Source organism: Fonsecaea nubica, assembly GCF_001646965.1.
Source record: "Fonsecaea nubica strain CBS 269.64 chromosome Unknown Scaff30, whole genome shotgun sequence".
Taxonomy (NCBI): Eukaryota; Fungi; Ascomycota; class Eurotiomycetes; order Chaetothyriales; family Herpotrichiellaceae; genus Fonsecaea; species Fonsecaea nubica.
This window is the reverse complement of record NW_019173703.1, coordinates 62,360-81,150: the sequence shown is the minus strand read 5'-3', so window position 1 is coordinate 81,150 and position 18,791 is coordinate 62,360. Positions and strand designations below refer to the sequence as shown.

The 18,791-nt window shown below is 52.0% G+C and overlaps 5 protein-coding genes across 5 annotated transcripts; 4 read left to right on the top strand and 1 right to left on the bottom strand.

The window, feature by feature from the left end:
- Positions 1 to 981: 981 nt before the first annotated feature.
- AYO20_05257 (hypothetical protein) lies at positions 982 to 7,601 on the top strand (the record flags this gene model as incomplete). Its single annotated transcript, XM_022643551.1, has 3 exons — positions 982 to 3,560; positions 3,611 to 3,664; positions 3,719 to 7,601. The coding sequence occupies 3 exons, from the start codon at positions 982 to 984 to the stop codon at positions 7,599 to 7,601; spliced, it is 6,516 nt and encodes a 2,171-aa protein (XP_022500419.1).
- A 799-nt stretch (positions 7,602 to 8,400) lies between these two features.
- AYO20_05256 (hypothetical protein) lies at positions 8,401 to 10,503 on the top strand (the record flags this gene model as incomplete). Its single annotated transcript, XM_022643550.1, has 2 exons — positions 8,401 to 8,571; positions 8,629 to 10,503. The coding sequence occupies 2 exons, from the start codon at positions 8,401 to 8,403 to the stop codon at positions 10,501 to 10,503; spliced, it is 2,046 nt and encodes a 681-aa protein (XP_022500418.1).
- Positions 10,504 to 12,046: 1,543 nt separating this feature from the next.
- On the bottom strand, positions 12,047 to 13,645 carry AYO20_05255 (hypothetical protein; the record flags this gene model as incomplete). The annotated part of the gene is made up of 2 exons (XM_022643549.1): positions 12,047 to 13,296; positions 13,351 to 13,645. The coding sequence occupies 2 exons, from the start codon at positions 13,643 to 13,645 to the stop codon at positions 12,047 to 12,049; spliced, it is 1,545 nt and encodes a 514-aa protein (XP_022500417.1).
- Positions 13,646 to 14,414: 769 nt separating this feature from the next.
- On the top strand, positions 14,415 to 16,440 carry AYO20_05254 (hypothetical protein; the record flags this gene model as incomplete). The annotated part of the gene is made up of 4 exons (XM_022643548.1): positions 14,415 to 14,804; positions 14,935 to 15,037; positions 15,098 to 15,692; positions 15,744 to 16,440. The coding sequence occupies 4 exons, from the start codon at positions 14,415 to 14,417 to the stop codon at positions 16,438 to 16,440; spliced, it is 1,785 nt and encodes a 594-aa protein (XP_022500416.1).
- Positions 16,441 to 17,264: 824 nt separating this feature from the next.
- Positions 17,265 to 18,312, top strand: AYO20_05253 (spermidine synthase; the record flags this gene model as incomplete). Its single annotated transcript, XM_022643547.1, has 3 exons — positions 17,265 to 17,295; positions 17,366 to 17,935; positions 18,035 to 18,312. The coding sequence occupies 3 exons, from the start codon at positions 17,265 to 17,267 to the stop codon at positions 18,310 to 18,312; spliced, it is 879 nt and encodes a 292-aa protein (XP_022500415.1).
- Positions 18,313 to 18,791: the final 479 nt, after the last annotated feature.

The following is an 18,791-nucleotide window of genomic DNA, read 5'->3' as shown; positions in this document are numbered from 1 at the left end:
CAGCAAGCACGATCCCATCACATCTTATTCAGATAGCCGCACTTCTGAAAACTTCAAGATCTGGTTGCTCTTGACACCTGGTGACTGTGGTTCCGGACGCAGCAATTCTCAAGTGCACCGTTTTCCATCGATCCGAAGGCCGGGATTTGGGGACTGTGTGCTCCTACAACTGCCGTCATAGAGGAATGTGGACAAGTCTCGACTCGCTCTTCCATCCTTCGTTGTCGGATGGCGGATGCTCACGAAGAGCGACCTCCCTGGCGTACTTTGTGGTAACCCTGTAGAACTTCACTTTTCCTTCGCACCATCTGTCACGTCTTTTGGAACGAATATTGGAGAGGAAATTGGTAACGAGCAGCCTGACGCGGCAGCTTGACGCCTGGTTGTAGGGTTATCACTCATTTCCCCTTGCGCTCAGCGTGTTTTGGCCCGAAGAGATAGTATGGTTGCTTTCCTGCGCTGGAATTTCGATCATGTTGGATCCGAGCTCCGAAGCAGCCCGCTCCCTAGATTTCGAGCGAAGATATCAGCAGCCATCCCTGTAGTTGTCGGAAACCTGGACCAACTCTTCCTTGAACTTCTCCAGTGCTCGGGCTTCAAAGGCAGGCTTGAAGGTCATGTACCCTGTAAAGCTACATTAGCAATGATTTCTGCGCCGGTCAGAGGTGGCTTCACCATTGAGTACACCGAGTCCAATGACCAGTGCCCAACCAGCCCACCGATAACTCATTTTCTGTCCTCTTGAAAGATCCTTAGTCGGGTGTCATCTGCAGGCACAGAAATCAAATGGTTTGCAGGAAGCCTCACAGATTCAGGAACCAATCGGAGGAGATTCCGCAGCCTCGCCTTGGCGCCCCTCATCATTCCAGCCTCGACGCGTCTTTTGCCATTCGTGACGCGCAACAGAGAAACCAAAGAGCTTTCACCAACATCGATAGTCTCCGGCACGCAAACAAGGGCAGAACATGGAAAGCAACGGCGATGGCGAACTGGAGGGAGCGTGGATATGTGCCAGACTCTGACGACGATGAAGAAGAAGACGGCAGGAATGGAAGTCTCGACAGCGGCCTGGCGCGTGGGACAATCTCTGAGACTGCCTCGAATAATGCGCAGTCTGTGAAGGGATGCGGCACCCCCCTTGATGGTGACGACAGCCGAACAAAGCAAAGCGACACCGTTGTTGACAAGCACGACGCTTATCACGATCCTGCACCAAATGGCACTGCCAACTTGCTGCAGGATGGGCCCCAAGTTTGCCACCCGGAATTGTCGCAGGCCTCTGATTCTCCTTTGAATTCAACTGCGGCGAGGCTTGAGGCTGAAATCAAAAAGGGTCTGCAGACAGTGCAAGATGTCCTTGGGTCGGCGGTCCTTGGTTTCGACACTGATGACGACAGCCCTCTTTCTTCAGTTCCCTCATCGGTGCATACTTCGCCCAAAAGAACCCAGTCAAGACCTTCACAGCCAGCTGCTCTTCCCGAGGTGGAGATCTCTCACATTGCCGCCGACGATATCTTGTTGCTAGACGCTGCTGCTGACGCCTTGCGGCGACGGTCTTTCCGACCTCGTGCTCCCATCCAGCTCCATCCCTATGCAATTGAGGACGCAAGGTATAGACAAACTTGGAGGGACAGGGGCTTGAACCCTCTTCGCGTTCCAGACTTGCCTCCACATCTGGGAGAAAGCTCCAAAGACGATTCCCAGGGCACCACTGCTTATCACAGCAGCCAAGTGGATCATTCCGACAGTCAAATTCCACAGTCAAGCCCTGCCCTCGACGAAGGCTATGAGAATCCCGTGGTCGTCGGAGATGAGGAATCTCAAAGTCCAATACGTGGAACGCGTCCTCGTGTACCTGCTCCTGTGTCTGATTCCGATGAGGACCTTCCAGACCTCTCAGACCTTTTCAAAAATAGGACTGCAACCCTATCTATCTCGAGACTAAAAAGACCCAAGTGTGTGTCAGTGCCGCAGGTACAGACAGGGATTGACGGGTTTCGGATCTATGAACTTCCCGACGAGGGTATAGCTCCTAGGAAGGCATCCAAAACTGGTGGCTCAAAGTCTATAATCCCACCTTCCCCGCCTCGATCTGGCGATGGACTCTCGTCGCAGTTCGGCGAAGCGGACAACACTCCAGAGGTATCACTTGGAAGTAGCACACCCATCGTGCTCCCCACTCCACTCGTCTCGTCTGACAAGCAGGTTTCGAAGAGGAATTTCACCGAAGCCCTTGACCTCTCTGATTCAGAGACTGATGTTGTCAGTATCAGTGACGATACATCTGTAACTTCCGGATCAGAAGAGCGAACCAACGATGGACTTCAATTTCGACAAATACGCCGCAAGATCAAAGGAGTTCTGCCGGCATCCTGGCTGAAGCTGGATATGAAGCAGCAATGGAAGGGAACCCGTGCTGCTCGAAACCAAGCCCAATCTCCTGTCAAGAGGGCCTCGGAGAAAGGCGTAGCGCAACACATCTCGTCGACAGGGGGGAGAGCGAGACAGAGAACCGTGAGAGATGGAGTCGCAGACCTGGAAGTTTCGTCAGAGAGTGATTCCGCTATGCAAGTCGATGATGATATGGGGGGAATTGAGTACCAGGGACCAGAGTCCTTCGAGGATGATGTTGTTGAAGACGACGCCATCGATGCCATGCTGGCTCCTCAACAGAGAAGGCCGTACACAGTAAATGGACAACGTCGACTGCAAGGTGTCCGGTCCAAGAAGAATACTTTTGATGCTGACAGGGTACTCTCTCGCCGAGAACCCTCTCTTCGCAGTCCGCGAACTGCTGCTGCTTCCTTGTCAAGCAATAGGGCGCGGCCGCGCAAGAAGACCAAACGCAAACATAGAAAGCCGCAGATGACGATCTTGGACGCACCTGGTCTGAGGGACGAGGACGTGCCACGGTTCTTGAAAATTGCATCGAGACGTGCAAAGCGTCAAAGATCAGCAAGGAAGCAAGACCCGTCAAAGAAATTCTTCAGGCTGGCAACAATGAGAGATACAGAGGATGTGAACGAAGCTGTAAGAACATGGAGACGTGAACAAGGTCAGATACATCATTCTGTCAAACCCAAAGATATCATCAGCCGCACGACCTCCTCAAAGCCCCAGCCGCGCGGGTTCGACGACATAATACATGGGAATACTGCCGCTCCAACACGCATTTCGCACGAAGACATTCACTTTTCGGCCACACACCTCACTTTCTTGAAACGCAGCACCAACGCTACCCTCGACCGCATTCAAAACCATCAAAGTCGTTCGTTCCAGGCTGAATCAATTGGCCTCCCTACTGATCGTTCTTCTGTGATTCTGGAATATTTCAAGCCTGGAGCCTCGCGTCGCAATCATCTCAACTCGAGGCAGCAAGTTCCAAGTGTTGAGCACAGCACGGAAGAACCAGCCTTCGCATCAACCAACCCGTTCGCGATCCAAAAGCGTCTACCAAAGGAAGCACGGCCAAGACAAAAGCGAGTTCGTCAGGACGCCTTGCAGAAAACATCTACAAGACCTTCGGTCCAAGAGCCTGATCCAATGTCTCCATCTGCAGAGTACGTACTAACAATTCTCGATGAGTTGATGATGCTGACTGAAGCTCCAGGAAGCGAGGCTTCTCTCCTCCCTCGCCGCCTCTGCTCCCATTGCGTCCTTTGAAGTAAGTACTCTTTTCGCCAGTTAGAATTTCGCGGAGACTAAGATTCAAACGTAGGAAGCAACGTCCTGTCTCACGCGGCACGCGTTACGCGAACAATCCTGATCAACATGATGTCCTATGCCTTCAAAGTCTGAAATTAGAAGATGACCACGACATTGTCACCTCTGCAATTCGGTACCCTCCAAGATCAAGCACCTTTTCCAAGACTCCAATGCTCTCTAGCTCTACAAGTGTCCGCATCCATCTTGTCAAGACCACAATATCTTCTATGGCGGATACCGCGCATCGGTTCCAACCAGGGAGGTCTCACAATGCTATCAGTACTCCCATATCCCAACGTAGTCTCAATGCTACTGGTTGGTCCGCAGAAGTTGAAGGTATCATCCGAGATACTTTCCAAGAAATATTCACTGTCATGTGTGGCGACACTGCCATGCCGGACACGACACCAGAGCGACGCACTCAGCTCTTGGGTCAAGCTGCAGATTCGATCCAAATGATCATCAGTTACGCGAATGAGAGTCTCTTCTTCGTAGATAATCAAGGGTTGGAAGCCTTCATCCGATTGACAACCGAGTCAATCGACAGTCTTTGGCAGGGCGTCGCTATTTGCGAGAGCGCCACATCTGAGACCTGGGCCTCCCAGACTTTGAAACTCTTGAACGGATTACTCATTCTGGGATATCAAATCAATCGATGCGCCACAGCCGCAGGCTGTCCAGAGAGACTTCGTGCAACGAGCTTGAAGATCTGGCAGAATGTTGCCGGCCTCGCTTGGGAACTCACTTTCCGAAAGCATAACATTCCTCGACTCTTCGCCAATACCGCTGCTCTGTTCGGGGCCAGCTTGGTATCAGAAGGTCAAGCCATTCCCACGACGGAAATCGAGACCATCTACTTGATACACCAGCTCGGTCCAGACCAAGAATGGAGTGTTTACTTGGAAACAATTTTTTCCAGCCATGGCAAGCCGGGGGTCCTCTTCGATTCTTCAGCAGAGTCACTCGCTTGTATGGTCATCGTACTTGGCTGTCTCCTTTCCACCGGCGCACTGGATGAGCCCATGACACATGTCGACAATAACGTTGGGAGCGCTCTTGGTAGCTCTCTTCTTCGTCTACTCCCGATTCAAGTGTCGGATTTTCTCAAGTCCTTTGTTGAGAAAAAGGCGAGTTACCATGCGCGGTTTCAAGTCAAGACGATACAAGTGAGAAAGCTAGAGCAATTTGGTCTGGTCATGTTTCAATGGTGCTTCGCTCTCGCACGAAATCTCCCGACTGACATGGCGGACAACTTGCTCAAACAGATGTTCAAGTATTACTCCGAAAAGACAAACAACATGCTTGAACTTTTTACGTCCAAACATGCAAACCGAACGCCACCATTTCTCGATCGCCTGGTGCGCGCCGAGCAACTCAATCTGGAGGACACTGATACAGACTTCGACATTTTCCTGAAGCTCACGGCCATCACCTTGATTGCCCAACCTCGACCGGACACTGAGGTTGAAGAACACATTCGGAAGCTGGCGCTCCGCAAACGCTCTCTCTTGTTCATCCTGTTACCCAACAAGGGCCAGGACACTTTCAACGACAATGAAGTGATTGTCAGTGAAGACTGCCCACTTCCAGACCGTGATCTGACTTCAGTATCAAACCGATACACGCTGTTCACAACACTGTATCACTATGCACCCGTCGGCTTCAAACCAGAGATCTCACAGATTCGAGACTACGTCGACTTCGCTACTGCTCACGATGCAGTACGCCAGGTCATTCTGCGATGTTGGGAAAACGTTGCAAAGTCAGCCCTCACTCAGCCGGCAGGCCCAGCAGAGCTGCTGGAACTCGGAGGGTGGATGCTGGCCATGTTCTTTGCCATGTGCGACAAGCTTACAAGAATCCCAAACGTTGATGATGATATGCACGAGGACGAGAGACGCATACACCTGGCCAACCGCAACACTACAGTTGACCGCGTCCTCCACATCGCAGATCGATATGTTGCAGCGATAGATATCTGCACCACCCGTGACCAGGTTTCACACCTCCTTTCTCATGAAGAAGTGAGCCGTTTGACTGTTTCCTGCTACCACGATCAAGGCCTAGGTGATGTTGTGGTCAGCGGAATCTTCAACCTCGTCACATCTTATGTCATGAAAGGCATTGGCAATGTCACAGATGAGATCTTTGCAGTCCGACGAGAGATTCGTGGTGTACTCGTGGACCAGCTCAACCGTACCGATTCTCCGGATGATATCCTATTGGCGTCTTTAACCGAAACCTGGTTTGCGATCGGAAAGCTGATGGTAGAAGGCGGCCACTCCCAGTGGGACCATTTTCTGAATGCATGGTCTTCGATGTCTTTTCCACAAATTGCCGACACTGAAATTGCAAGACAATGTCAGGTGTTGCTGCTGAGCAAGATTGCAACTGATAGGTCCGTCGTTCTGGCTGATCCCTATCCTTTCATCCATACTTGGTTGTGGTCAATCCTGAAGCCGGAAACGATGATCAGATTCGAGCACTGTTTGACGAACCAGCTCATGGAAAGTATCCCAGATACCTTCGGCCTTGATGATTTGCGTCAAGATATTTCCAACGGTGCCACCAGATACTTCCTCGACAAGTCTGATATCATCAAGCATCGCCTTTTAATCGTCCACCACATTATACGCTATGCGTACAGCGTCCAAAACCTTGCCGATCCGACTTCACACGGAAAACTAACGAAATATCAATGGGACCACTTGATGACCATGATTTCAAGAGCCATGAAGCAAACATGGGAGCAGCTGGACGGACGAGCAAGACCAGAATGGACCACGTTCATGCAGAAAGTGATATTCCGACTTGGCATGTATAAAGGCCCAGGCTTCGAAATCGACCCGTGGTTCACAGATTTGAGTCAGAAAGGATTCGAGGACAAGGCCTTCCATCTTGAGCGTCTCTTCATTTGTCTACCGGGCGAGAAACGACCTGATCGTTATGATACCGAGTACATGATCAAGGCTTTCCGGACAGCTTGCGAAATGGCCTGGATCAACAACAAGGAAAAACCACTCTTACACCATCTGATCACGATCTTCGCCGCCACCGACCCGAGCTACGTCGAGCATGATGGCAGCTTCTTACTCGATATTACCAAACAACTGGACTTTATGAAGGCAGTCTTCCCGGCATACATTGAGCGATCACTCAACGACACCCTACCGACAATGCTATTCGCTGTCCCAATCCTAGACGTCGCCATACAGATCTTGCTGAAACTGGAAATGCGCGTTGACCTTCAAGATCAATCACATATGGAATCGTTCGCAGAGCTCCTTGTGACCTTGATGGGAGCAGCAGTGGCAGCAATGCAACATCAAGGCTGTGAGGCTCTGTATGATCTTGGCTGGGAGATCGACACAGTCTGTCGTCTCGGCGGTATCTGCTGGCTTGGTTGTAGCCGCTGGGCTCATCTTCACCGACTCTTTCCCTTTTCTGACACCATCCTCGCCTTGCAGCCATACGTGCAAACGTATGCATATTACGCCTACGAGTGGATCTGCTCTGCGGCTGGCCTGGAGGACGGTGCTCGGCCTACGGACCCAGCACTCTGGGCGAGATATCGAAAGAGTGCCGATCGGGCGAAGGAGGACTTTGGCTTCGAGCTGCCAGAACTGGCGCTCCCAGAGCATATCAATGCTCTGAAGGAGTTTGCCGCCAACGACCTCGAGTGGTCGGGCCGAAACGAGTGGCATCGAGGCCAATTTTCGACCTGGGGGCCTGTCTGGGGGCCCGTCTGGGTGCTTGCCCGCCCTGGGTCGGAGCCAGAGACAAGAGGACCGCGAGAAGCGGTCCAAGACGGCTCCATGGTGAACGAGGTCCGGGCGGTGTTGGTGGGGATGGAGCAGGGGTTGACCTTGTTGGGTCTCATGGAAGAGTGGTTGTGAGGGGCGTCCGCGGGGTGTGCGTGCTTGCGGGGTGGTTTTTTCTTGTTTTGTTAGAGTAGAACGAGTCACAATCAAAAGTGTTTGAGTGAGCCTTTGTTTCAAAGTGCACGTTGCCTCCATCGTCTACGACCACCCATTTTCAAGTGGACGTCCGCCGCTTATCCAGTGAATGACAAGTTAGGAGTACAACGATGGACAGACACACACTGGCTAGATACATCCTGGCTGACACGGGTGGTCTACTCAGAGGGATTCTACTTTGGTAAGGGACGGTTTCCGGATACCGTCACCGCCAGTGGTACATTTACGTGCATCCACGGAAAGCTGTGTCAGTGCTGAAAGACGATTACTGGCCCCCAAGATTCATAAGAGGACTATCTGTGGCATATCAGAGGCCTGCCTTTGGAATCCATCGACGAGGTATGGAACTGCGTCTTTGACAACGCATTATGTCTCACCTGTTGAGGACGGCTTCCTCTGAGCGAGGGGGTGTACACGCAGCCAATCAGAGGGCGTGGTTGTAAAACACCCAGCCTTGCCCAGCCTCGCCCAGCCCCATCCGAGCTTGGCAAGGCTGAGTGGGACTCACAGACTGCGTGGCGGGCGGAGACGTTGCCGGGCAACTTCCAGACGGTAAATAGAAGGTTGGCGGGATAACGACCAACCCCCATTGCCAGCCTTTTGAAGCACCATGACTCCATGACTCCATGACTTCTTCCCTTAAGTCCCTTGTCAGCACGAGCAAATTCCACTCTTTGCAGCTCCATCGCATCGTTAGCAACCGCATTCCAGGCAAAGCATGGGTGTCGAACCTCCATTCATTTACGACCGACCCTCGACATACACCTTCGGGAGTCCAACTGATCGAGCTTTCAATCCCAAAGCTGCAACTCACGCTTCTTGGACTCCCAGACCTCCAAAACCCAAGCAAGATGGACCGCTCGTTGATTTTAACAAGCATCCTGATTCCGTATGTGTTTTTCCCCGAAGTAGTGATACGGCCTCCTAAACTAACCTGTTTGCGCAGTACATAGTCGTTCCTTACGGCAACCTCAACGCCAAACCGATGCCTCCCAATACCCGCACGAAGGTCGTCCGGGCCCGATATGTTCAGCTCTTCTTGAGGGTTTGCGCTTTGATCGGGGCTCTGGGCTGCCTCTTCTGCGTGATCGCCATCAACAAGACATCGGCGACGGTGGGATGGATCATTCGCTGCGCTCCCGCCGTTGCCATCCTTCACACCTTGTATTCGGTCTTTCACCTTGCCCGGGCACCTACAAGCCGCACTCCGGCCTCGACAGCAAGCTACATGATCTTCGCCGCGATGGTGGACACGGGCCTGATTCCCTTCTGGGTCTTCTGCGCATGGGTGGCACAGGCAGACTACACAAGAAACGAATATGGATGGAGCACGCTGTTCAATGACTCAGATCTGTCATACAAGATCATCTACGCTTTCTTCATTCTGTCCTGCGTTGAAGGTGCCCTGACGGTGGTGTCTCTGCTCATGGACATCTACTTGGGTGTCAAGTTCAGACAGATCTCCAGGCTTCCACCAGACATGAATCCTCTGGAGTTGAACCTCACTTCCAGGCATAAACGGAATAAATCGGAAATCACCGAAAAGAACATGAGGTCGTCAGAGCTGGCGGCTAAGCGGGGATCTCAGGCTTCAGGCTTCAAGAGAGTCCCTTTCATTCATACCCGCACCGACTCGGCGGACAGCGTCACGCTTTATGGCGGCGACAGTGCCCGCAACTCCAGGGTAGAGTTCCGCAAAGAACTGGAAGATAACGGAAAGGACCCCTGGCGATGGTCACGAAACTCGTCTCCAGAACGACCCGGGTCCGCGGTCAATCCCTCTCCAAATTCCCGATCAGCTGGCAGTGGACTTGACTTCCGCCCAGAACGCTCATCCATCCTCAAAGAGAAGCCCTCTCGTCCGTCTTCGTGGCTGTCATATCTCGATTACGAAGGCGTGCCTAGTCCGATGAGCGAGGAAGCTTCCGCAGAACTAGACCACGAAGTCCGTCCCGTCTCCCCTGTGTCTGCCATCTCGGTTACGGACATGACATCCAGCAGGGTGCATCGTGAACGGGAAAACTGGTACCATGGCTCCCCAGCACGCCACAGCCAGGTTCATTTACCAACCTATGGCAACAACAGCCAGACTCACCTCCCCTCGCCCACCACGAGCAAGCCTAATCTGCATCAATCACTTCCTGTGCCATCTCCGAGCTCCCCAGCAAAGAAACGAAGCCGTGAGCCTCTGGGCATGAATCCTCCTACACCAACGCACTCAACTTTCAATGACGAAAATGCATTCGTCACGCCAGTCAGGGACTCCTGGACCCAGAATGATGGGAACCGAACCGCGCTCCACGATGCAGATGGCAACGCCCAGGTGCCTCTCAGAGGTACACCCACTAGCGTCAAACCGTCCAGCTTTGTCGGTAGTGGTGGTAAGGCACGCTTCTACGGCAATCTACGACAATCCGTCAATACTGTGTCGCCCTCTCACGATCAAAGCGACAAGACGGCCAATGTTCGAGTGAACGTCAACGAGGTCCAGGATACGGACGAACGGACTCGGACAATGCAGACAGAAAGCGACTACTCTGCCAATTTTGAGGTCTATTCCAATTCTGACGACGAAGACGAGGGCAGATTGAGCGCCAACATTACCAAGGCGCAGACAGCTTCCCCGACGCAGTGGAACGGTGCCCGACAAACCTCGAACTCGACTGGGTTCGACGTGAACAGTGGGTACGCGGGACTGGGGGCAGAGTTTGGCAAGGGGATGGGTAGACGGAGAGACGTCAGCGGCAAAGTGGCTGAAGAGGGTCGAGCGAGTCCGACGAGAAACGGGGCAGCGGGATGGGAGAGATTCAAGGGTTTGTGAGGTGGTTCTTCTTCTTCTTCGGGGGCAGTGAGTGGCCGACGAAGTGGAACGATTCAGGATATTGAATATGGCGGCGGCAAACTGCAAAAGTGACCGACTGAATGATTTGCATTTGGATCGGAATTGGGATTTAGGATTGGGAACTGGTGTTGTTTTTTCTTCTTCGGGATAGAGATATGGGAAAGCCAGCCAGCCATGTGAGCACGAGCACAAACATGGTATGGACAGAGGATCTTGTACAAGGTACAAAGGTACGAGGTACTCGGGACGAAACAGCTTTTGAGGATTTGGCAATCGATCAATCAAACCCCTTGATTTCACGATTGCGACCGACTGGTAATGGTAAAATGGTAAATGGTAACTTGAGGTGCTAATCATGGGACGACGGGACCTGATGTATGTATGTACCTACAATACGAGATAGAGTCTGCAGACCCGATTCCTTTCTTCGGGCCTCGGGGTGTCAATCGAATCGAATCAAATCAAATCAAACCACTGTACCTCGTAGATGAATGGATACGGGTAGGCGGTAGCTGAGTACCTCGTACATACTTACGGGTGTACCGAGTACTCATCAATTCAATCCGATCTCATCCACTCCACCACTCCACCACTCTCCGGTGCTCTACCGAGTACAGAGTACAAGGTACTAGTAGTCCTAGTCCTAGTCCTAGTCGTGACCCAGGTCCTCGGTCCCTAGTTCTTTGGCCGAACGGTAGAACCCCCGAACCACCGTCATTATCGGGACCGATCATCGAAACTGGTATTCCGAATTTGTAAGTAACATCTAATTACGAGGTACATGTGTTCCACATCCGCCCACTATTCGTGTCGCAGTACTCGATTCCTTGAGTACATACAGTAACCACACGAGTAATGGTTGCTTACTCGTCTGCTCGTATCCTGGCTCCCTGGCACCTGGTAAGGGGAGGAGCGGCGGGCCACTACTCTTGCGCATACGCCACGATCCTACCACCTACGACCATGTATATACGTGTACTCGGTACTCTAGGGACATTTACCTCGGTGACAAGCGAGGAAGTGAGTACATATTAATGCACAACGACCCGCTTTCCCGGGGGGGATTAAAAGCGGTGGCCCCGCCGAATACATTTTGTATCGAACAGTCAGCCCGTCAACACCACAAGTACCTACTCGCGAGCTCGGTACTCGGTACAGAAATACCAGCCATGTCATATGTAAGCATGGTTGCTCCACTTGGTATCTGGTGGAGTGGATGTCAGAGTCATGGACAGGATGAAACGAATGAGCACGAAAAGACCTAGAGGATGCAGAACAAGAAGACTTTGTTCCTCCTGGAGGAGAGGAATGGTGTTTTCTTGTTCTTACCATGAGATATTGGGGAGGGTTGGGTGGTTGAAAAAATCTATATTGAACTGATATATTTGTTAATACTCGTACTCTGTGTCCAATCTCCCTGATGGGCACGCGTAATCTTGCCGGGAATCACAAAAGGAAGCAGGGTCATTCCTTCATAACTCTGGCTTCGATGCCCACATAGACCAAAGACAAACGTCAAAAATCAGTGCTTCCTCGGCCGCAGAATGACATTATAGTCCCGGTCCGGCTTGAGAATGGTAAACTCTTTCGTGCCCAGCACCAAGTTGGGATCTTCGAGCTCAATGTCATATCTCAACAGCAACGTCGCAATCATCTTGATGATGAACTGGTTGGCCACGTTCCTCCCAATGCATTGTCGACTGCCAAAGCCGAAGCCTAGGAAACACGTCTTCATCGTAGCCAGATCGGCCTTCTCGTCAAGCCAGCGGTCGGGGTTCCACGTGTTCGGGTCGCGGTAGACGATGGGGTTGCGTCCGATGGTGGCGGCAGGCACCCCGACGTCGACGTTGCCCGGGACGTAAACGCCGCAGATGACAGCCCCCTGAGGTGGAGTCATGCGTGGCATCGCATAGCCGATGGGTGGGTGCATGCGCAGGCACTCGATCTCGGTGGCTTCGAGGAGGCTCAGCTTGTTCAGCATCGAAAAGGGAAGAGGGGTAGCGGCGTCCAGGTTGTCGGGGAACATCTCCTCGAGCTGTTGAAGAATGCGGTGCTTGACCGAAGGGTTCTTGCTGAGATAGTAAGTCATCCAGTTCATGGTAACACTCCCTGTGCTAGCCCCAGCAACCATCAACGACGAGGCCTCAGCTCGCAGCTCTGGAAAGTCCATTCGCGCCCCTGTCTCTGGATCCTGCGCCTCGATGAAACGCTGCATGATATCTTGCCTCGGCTTACCACCAAGGGGCGCCTGGTTACGGTTATCCTGGAATCGTTTCTCCAATGCCTGTCTGGCATATTCCAGATATTCAAGTCGTGCTCCGTACAGCTTCTGAATATATGGCGACGGCACCATACTGAGAATCTTCACATTGTACTTGCCGAAAGGTAGCATGCCACACAGATTGGCAAAGCGCTGCGAGAGTTCCACGAGCTTGGAATATTTGACCGGTTGGCCACCCTCGATGGCGCCAAAGTTGTGGCCAAAGGCAAGTTCGCCCATCAGGTCCATCGTAAAGAGCTCGAACCAGAAATAAATGTCAAAGGGCTGCTGAGTTCTTGCAAACTCGTCCATCTTCCGCAAAAAGATCTGCATCACGGCGTCGACATAGGGCTCGAATAGATACAGAGATTGCATGCTGAAGCCATGGGAGACCATACGCCGCTTTCGCGCATGATTCTTTTTGGACCGGGTTGAGAACAAGGACTCTCCAGTCGTCGAGAAGGCATCGTACCAGCTTGACTTGCCAAACTCCTCTGCTCCCTTTCCGTGGCCTGGTCTAGTTGTCAGCTTGATGCTCACTTGGTGAGCCACGTCGATTCACATACCATAGATGGCTTTAACCGCATCCGGGTGGTTGAATGATACTGCGTTAGGACGTGTCCTGACCGCAACAGAATCTGGATATTGTGCAAAGAGTTCACTTGCCCATTCGGCACGTCTTTTGTCCTTCAAGGCGTTTGCCTCGGGGATGTCGGAGATTCTGGTTGTCCATGGGCCTGGGATCTTGCTCATGGGCGAGAAGAACAGCCGATATATCAAGAGGGCCGGATAGTACGCCACCAGGAGGAGCACAGGCCCCCAGAAGAGGATAGGACGTACAACAAGAGATGTGTCAGCCATGATTGCGGTTGTTCAGCCAAGAGGGAGTCAGTCGCCAGTGATTCAGCAACCACACACGAGCGTTACCTATTTAACGGAACCCTTTGAGGTGCTGCTCGGAGGGGCGTTGTTCACAGTGAACACAAGTCACCACTTTGTCCCAGTTATACACCGTGGCACTCGTCAGCTCAGTGGCAGGTTTCGGCAGTGCCACCACATGTCAGATGGAGAGGATTGAAGTGGGATTTCCCCGCAAACAGTATCCGTCCAGCCCCACGACTTTTGGAGCAGGTAGCGAGGTTGCTCGTTGATATTAAGGGGAGCCAGGCGCGGAGTTTGACCGTCGTTTGTGGGGTCTTAGACTTCCGGCATGGCCATGAATCCATGGGGAAATGCCCGACCGTCCGCCTCCAAGACAAGGGCCCTGGCTCAAGCAACGCCCACAAACGCCTAAGCCTTTAGCCCGCCTGCTTGAGATGAGAAAAGGGGGCAGAGTCATTGGTACTTTCCTTCGAGCTCCACAGGAGTCAGAGCGACCGGATTCATGGACCATCTAGATCCCAGCGTCAACCCCCAATGGGTGTAGAGGAGCGCTTGACTGCGTCCTCCACATGGTGAACATGGGAGAACAGGGGCCACGGGGTTGATCAGAGCCACTTTGGGGGAATTAGTAGCTGCTGGGAACAGATACAAAAACTCATGGGTCGTCTCACCCGCAGTCCCCAGATTTTTCATCCACCTACCCTTACCACGCTGCTCCAGGTTGACCTCCATCAATATCGCTCCCACTATGCAGGAAACAGTAGAGCACAAGACAAGCGTGGACGCGGAGATCGAGGTTGCCCACAATGAGGGCCACGATCTTCCGACAAAGGGATATGAAGATCCTCACAAAGCTGCCCTCGAAGACAATCCTGAGCATGCCGAGAGGCTCAGTCTCTCGGTCATTCTTTCAGCTCTGTTCTTGGGCACTTCTTTCACGGGTCCGATCATCTTCGGCTTCATCCTCGCAACACCCATATTGGTGCAATTGAGTCAGAAGCTGGGTGGTGAAACTATCGACTTCTGGATACCTTCTGGCTGGGGCGCAGCTGCAGCTGTCGGCTTTTCCATTGCAGGAAGACTGTCGGATATCTTTGGTCGTCGTTATGTTATTCTTGTTGGACAACTCCTCACAGTCGTAAGTCTATTTTATTTCTTGCTGCAGGGGCCCGTTGTCGAACGAAGTCCGCGATATTGATTTTGTTCCGTTCGCCCGTTGGCGTGTCCCAACACACTGGATGCCAGCGCTGATGTTGCCTGTGAAATAGATCGGTGGTGCTGTTGCATGCAGTGCTCAGACAATGAATCAACTCATTGCCGGCGAAGTCATCCTCGGAGGTTCCATCGGAACAGTATCGGTAGCCTATGCTGGTGAGCCTCCCTTCAGTGCTCAGTTCACTGCAAAGTTCAGTTCCTTATCTGTTTAAACAGGCCTTTCTGAAATTCTGCCCAACAAATACCGTGGCGTTGGCCTTGCCTGGACAGAACTCAACCTTGCGAGTTGGGCCATCGCCGGGACGCTTCTAGCAAATGCTCTTCTCTCCCACGCTAGCTGGCGGGTGATGTATTATATTGCGATGGGATACGGCGGCTTCTCGCTTGTCGGCACGTTCCTTGTGTATTTCCCACCCAGCCATCCGCGTCCTGATGGCTTGACCAAGTGGCAAGAGTTCAAACAACTCGACTTCACCGGCACCGCCATGTTTGTTTCTGGCCTCGCTGTCTTCCTGTACGGCTTGAACTCGGGTGGTAACACCTATCCATGGTCAGCTGCAGGAACCCTAGCTCCTTTGATCCTCGGAGTGGTCGTGTTTCTGGGATCTTTCGTATACGACTTTACCGTGGCGAAAGATCCTTTGTTCCCGTGGTACTTGTTCAAGAGTTTCCGGTCGTTCTCGTCACTGCTTATGCTTGTCTTCGTGGCGGGCATGGTGTTCTTTGCGGCCTCTGCGCTCAATGCGCAAACAATCCTCTACCTCTACACTGCCGATCCTATCAAGATTGGTGTATACTCCATTCCTTCTGGGTAAGTCTGCTTGCGGTCAAGATGTGAACGTCCATGTTAACAATGCATTAGTGCTGGTCAGCTTGTAGGAGGCGTCATCATTCCGGGACTTGTACACTATATCAAGCACGTCCATATCCAGCTCACCTTTTCTGTCTTTATGCAGACTCTCTTTTTCGGACTGGCTGCGCTCATCACTCCCCACAATATCAACTGGGTCATGGCGGTGCAGTTTCTTGCCATGCTTCCGTTCGGATGGATCACGCTTAACTGCTACACGACAGCATCGCTCCATGTGCCCCAGCGAGATTTGGGAGTCGCCATCGGGCTGATTGGCACTTTTCGGTCTCTTGGGGGATCAATCGGCTCCGTCATCTTTTCGTCCATTTTCAATCAGATTTCGGAGAAGCAAGTCCCCCGTCGCATTTCAGAGGTTGCTCTAGCGGCCAATGTCTCAAGCACGACTCTACCAGACCTGATTGAAGCGGTCTCACTGACACTGGTCGGTGTTCCTGGCCAGGCTGCCACCGTTCCCAGTGTGCCAGCAGCAGTCTTTTCCAAGTGTATAGAGGCAGCCCGGCTCGGATATGCTTACGGATTCCGTATCACCTGGCTATCATCGATCCCTTTCGGTGTCGTCGCCATGTTATGCGCGGTGGCTGTTGCTGATCCTTCCAAGTATTTCACCAACCATGTTGAAGTTCACCTCGAAAAGGAGATTGGTGGCCGAAAGGCCGGGGAGACGAAGGAGGTGGACGTGGAGCATTAATGGAAGTTCGCTTCAGCGGCATGTTATTGACCTGAGCATTCGGTGTCATTAGGACGACATCAGCAAGACGCAACACAATAGGAGCACTCGCTGTTGCCGTCCATTGATAGGGTGTGAGGGATGGGTATCTCTCAATAGAGCATTTATGCACCTTTTCATCCTTCGTCTCCTTATCCAGAACCACCGGTAACGCCCGGGAGTTTGGTGACACCTTGTGGCCAGTCGTTGTACCCCCCCACCTTTTTCTTGGAAGCGGTGTCCCCTCCCGTTCCAGTTAACACACTGTTGTGGCGTGTTCATTTGTAGTTAGCGAGGTCAGTCAAGGACTTGAACCGGGGACTGGCTGGCTCCATGGAGGTGGATAGCGAGTGGTGAGAGGTGCAAGGAAAGTGAAGCAACGAGTTGACCCTGGTTTATGCTCAGGGACGAATCGACATCAACGAATGGACGAGGGACAGCAAAATGTCCCCCCCCCTTCGCCCCGCTCCGAAATAGAAAAAAAAAAAAATAAAAAAAAAGTTTTAGTGAACGTAACAACAGGATTCAACAGTCTCGAAGTCTGTCTGTCACACGACGGAGACTTGGGCATTTCACCAACTAGTGCAACATTACTTACACTTGACTACAGCCCCGACTCTGTCTAGGTTGTTGTCTGCTCTTTTTCTTCCTTCGGTTCCTTTTTGCTCTTATCTCTTCACCAAGTACAATTCCTTGTACTCTTTTTGCTTCTCCAACAGTCCATTGACGGCTGCTGTCGTTGTTACCCCGCGTTCACTCACTCGTTTCGACATTTCCCCTTTCCGCCATTCAGGTCGATTGCCATGATGTCCGAAATCACTCATCCTACAATTAAAGGTATGATACCCGTGTTCGTTGTTCTGTTTGAGATCCTGTACACGACCTGACTCGCGCGCGTTCATCACAGATGGCTGGTTCCGAGAAATCTCGGACATGTGGCCAGGCCAAGCCATGATCCTCAAGGTCAACCAAGTCCTTCACCATGAGAAATCCAAATATCAAGACGTCCTGGTCTTCGAAAGCAGTGATCATGGCACAGTCCTGGTCCTTGACAACGTTATCCAATGCACCGAGCGGGACGAGTTTTCTTATCAAGAGATGATTACACATTTGGCCATGAACTCTCACCCGGACCCAAAGAAGGTCCTTGTCATTGGAGGTGGTGATGGAGGCGTTTTGCGGGAGGTCGTCAAGCATGAATCAGTGGAGAAGGCTATTCTCTGCGACATTGACGAGGCGGTCATCCGCGTCAGCAAGAAATACCTTCCTGGAATGTCCATTGGATTCCAACACCCGGCAGTCGAGACCTTCATTGGAGATGGCTTCAAATTCCTGGCAGACCGCAAGAACGAATTCGACGTCATTATCACTGATAGCAGTGATCCCGAAGGTCCTGCAGAGACCCTTTTCCAGAAGCCTTACTTTGAGCTGCTCTATGGAGCTCTGAAAGACGGTGGTGTCATAACTACCCAAGGTTGTGCGCACCCATCTCCCTACACATTTCTTTGAGCTTCAAGATGCTCTGTTCCCACATATACCTGGAGAAGCAACACGCTAACACATATTTACTCTCTAGCCGAGAACCAATGGCTCCATTTGCCTCTGATCACCAAGTTGAAGAAGGAGTGCAAAGAAGTTTTCCCAGTAGCAGAATATGCCTACACCACGATCCCGACCTACCCCTCGGGCCAGATTGGTTTTATGGTCTGCTGCAAGGACGCCAACCGCAACGTCAAGGAACCATTGCGATCTTGGAGCCCCGAGGAAGAAGAGAAACTGTGCAAGTACTACAACAAAGAGATCCACCGAGCGAGTTTCATCCTTCCCACGTTCGCTCGGAAGGCATTGAAGTAATCAACGCACTCACACGAGGCTTTCTGTGCAGGGCTTTCTTGAGGTTTACAGGCATGATACCAGGTTGACTTTGGGTCTTATTGTTTTAAACGCGTGGTTTTGTCGGCGGCTTTGTTTAAAGTCTGCCGTTCCAAAGAGCAGGGACGGGGGAAACGCACGCCGATGGAAACATAGAGAAAGAGCAATGAGATTTTTGACATGAGGCTTACGACCTTTAATGATAGAAGAATGTCGTCGATCAGCGATTCATGTTTCGCTGTTTCTGTATGTTCGGGGGACGATGCCCAACCAGTGGCAGAGGGGGAAAAGATGGGAAATTTCAACAATGACTTCACAGTGGACCACCAGGTGATGTCATTACCATTTTTCCAGTGAGAACAGTGACAACAGTGACAGCCCTCGGATGATCAATGGCAAAAAATACTGAATGGTATTTCTTTCGACGCTGACATCTCGTCGTGTGAGCTCTTTCTTCTTTC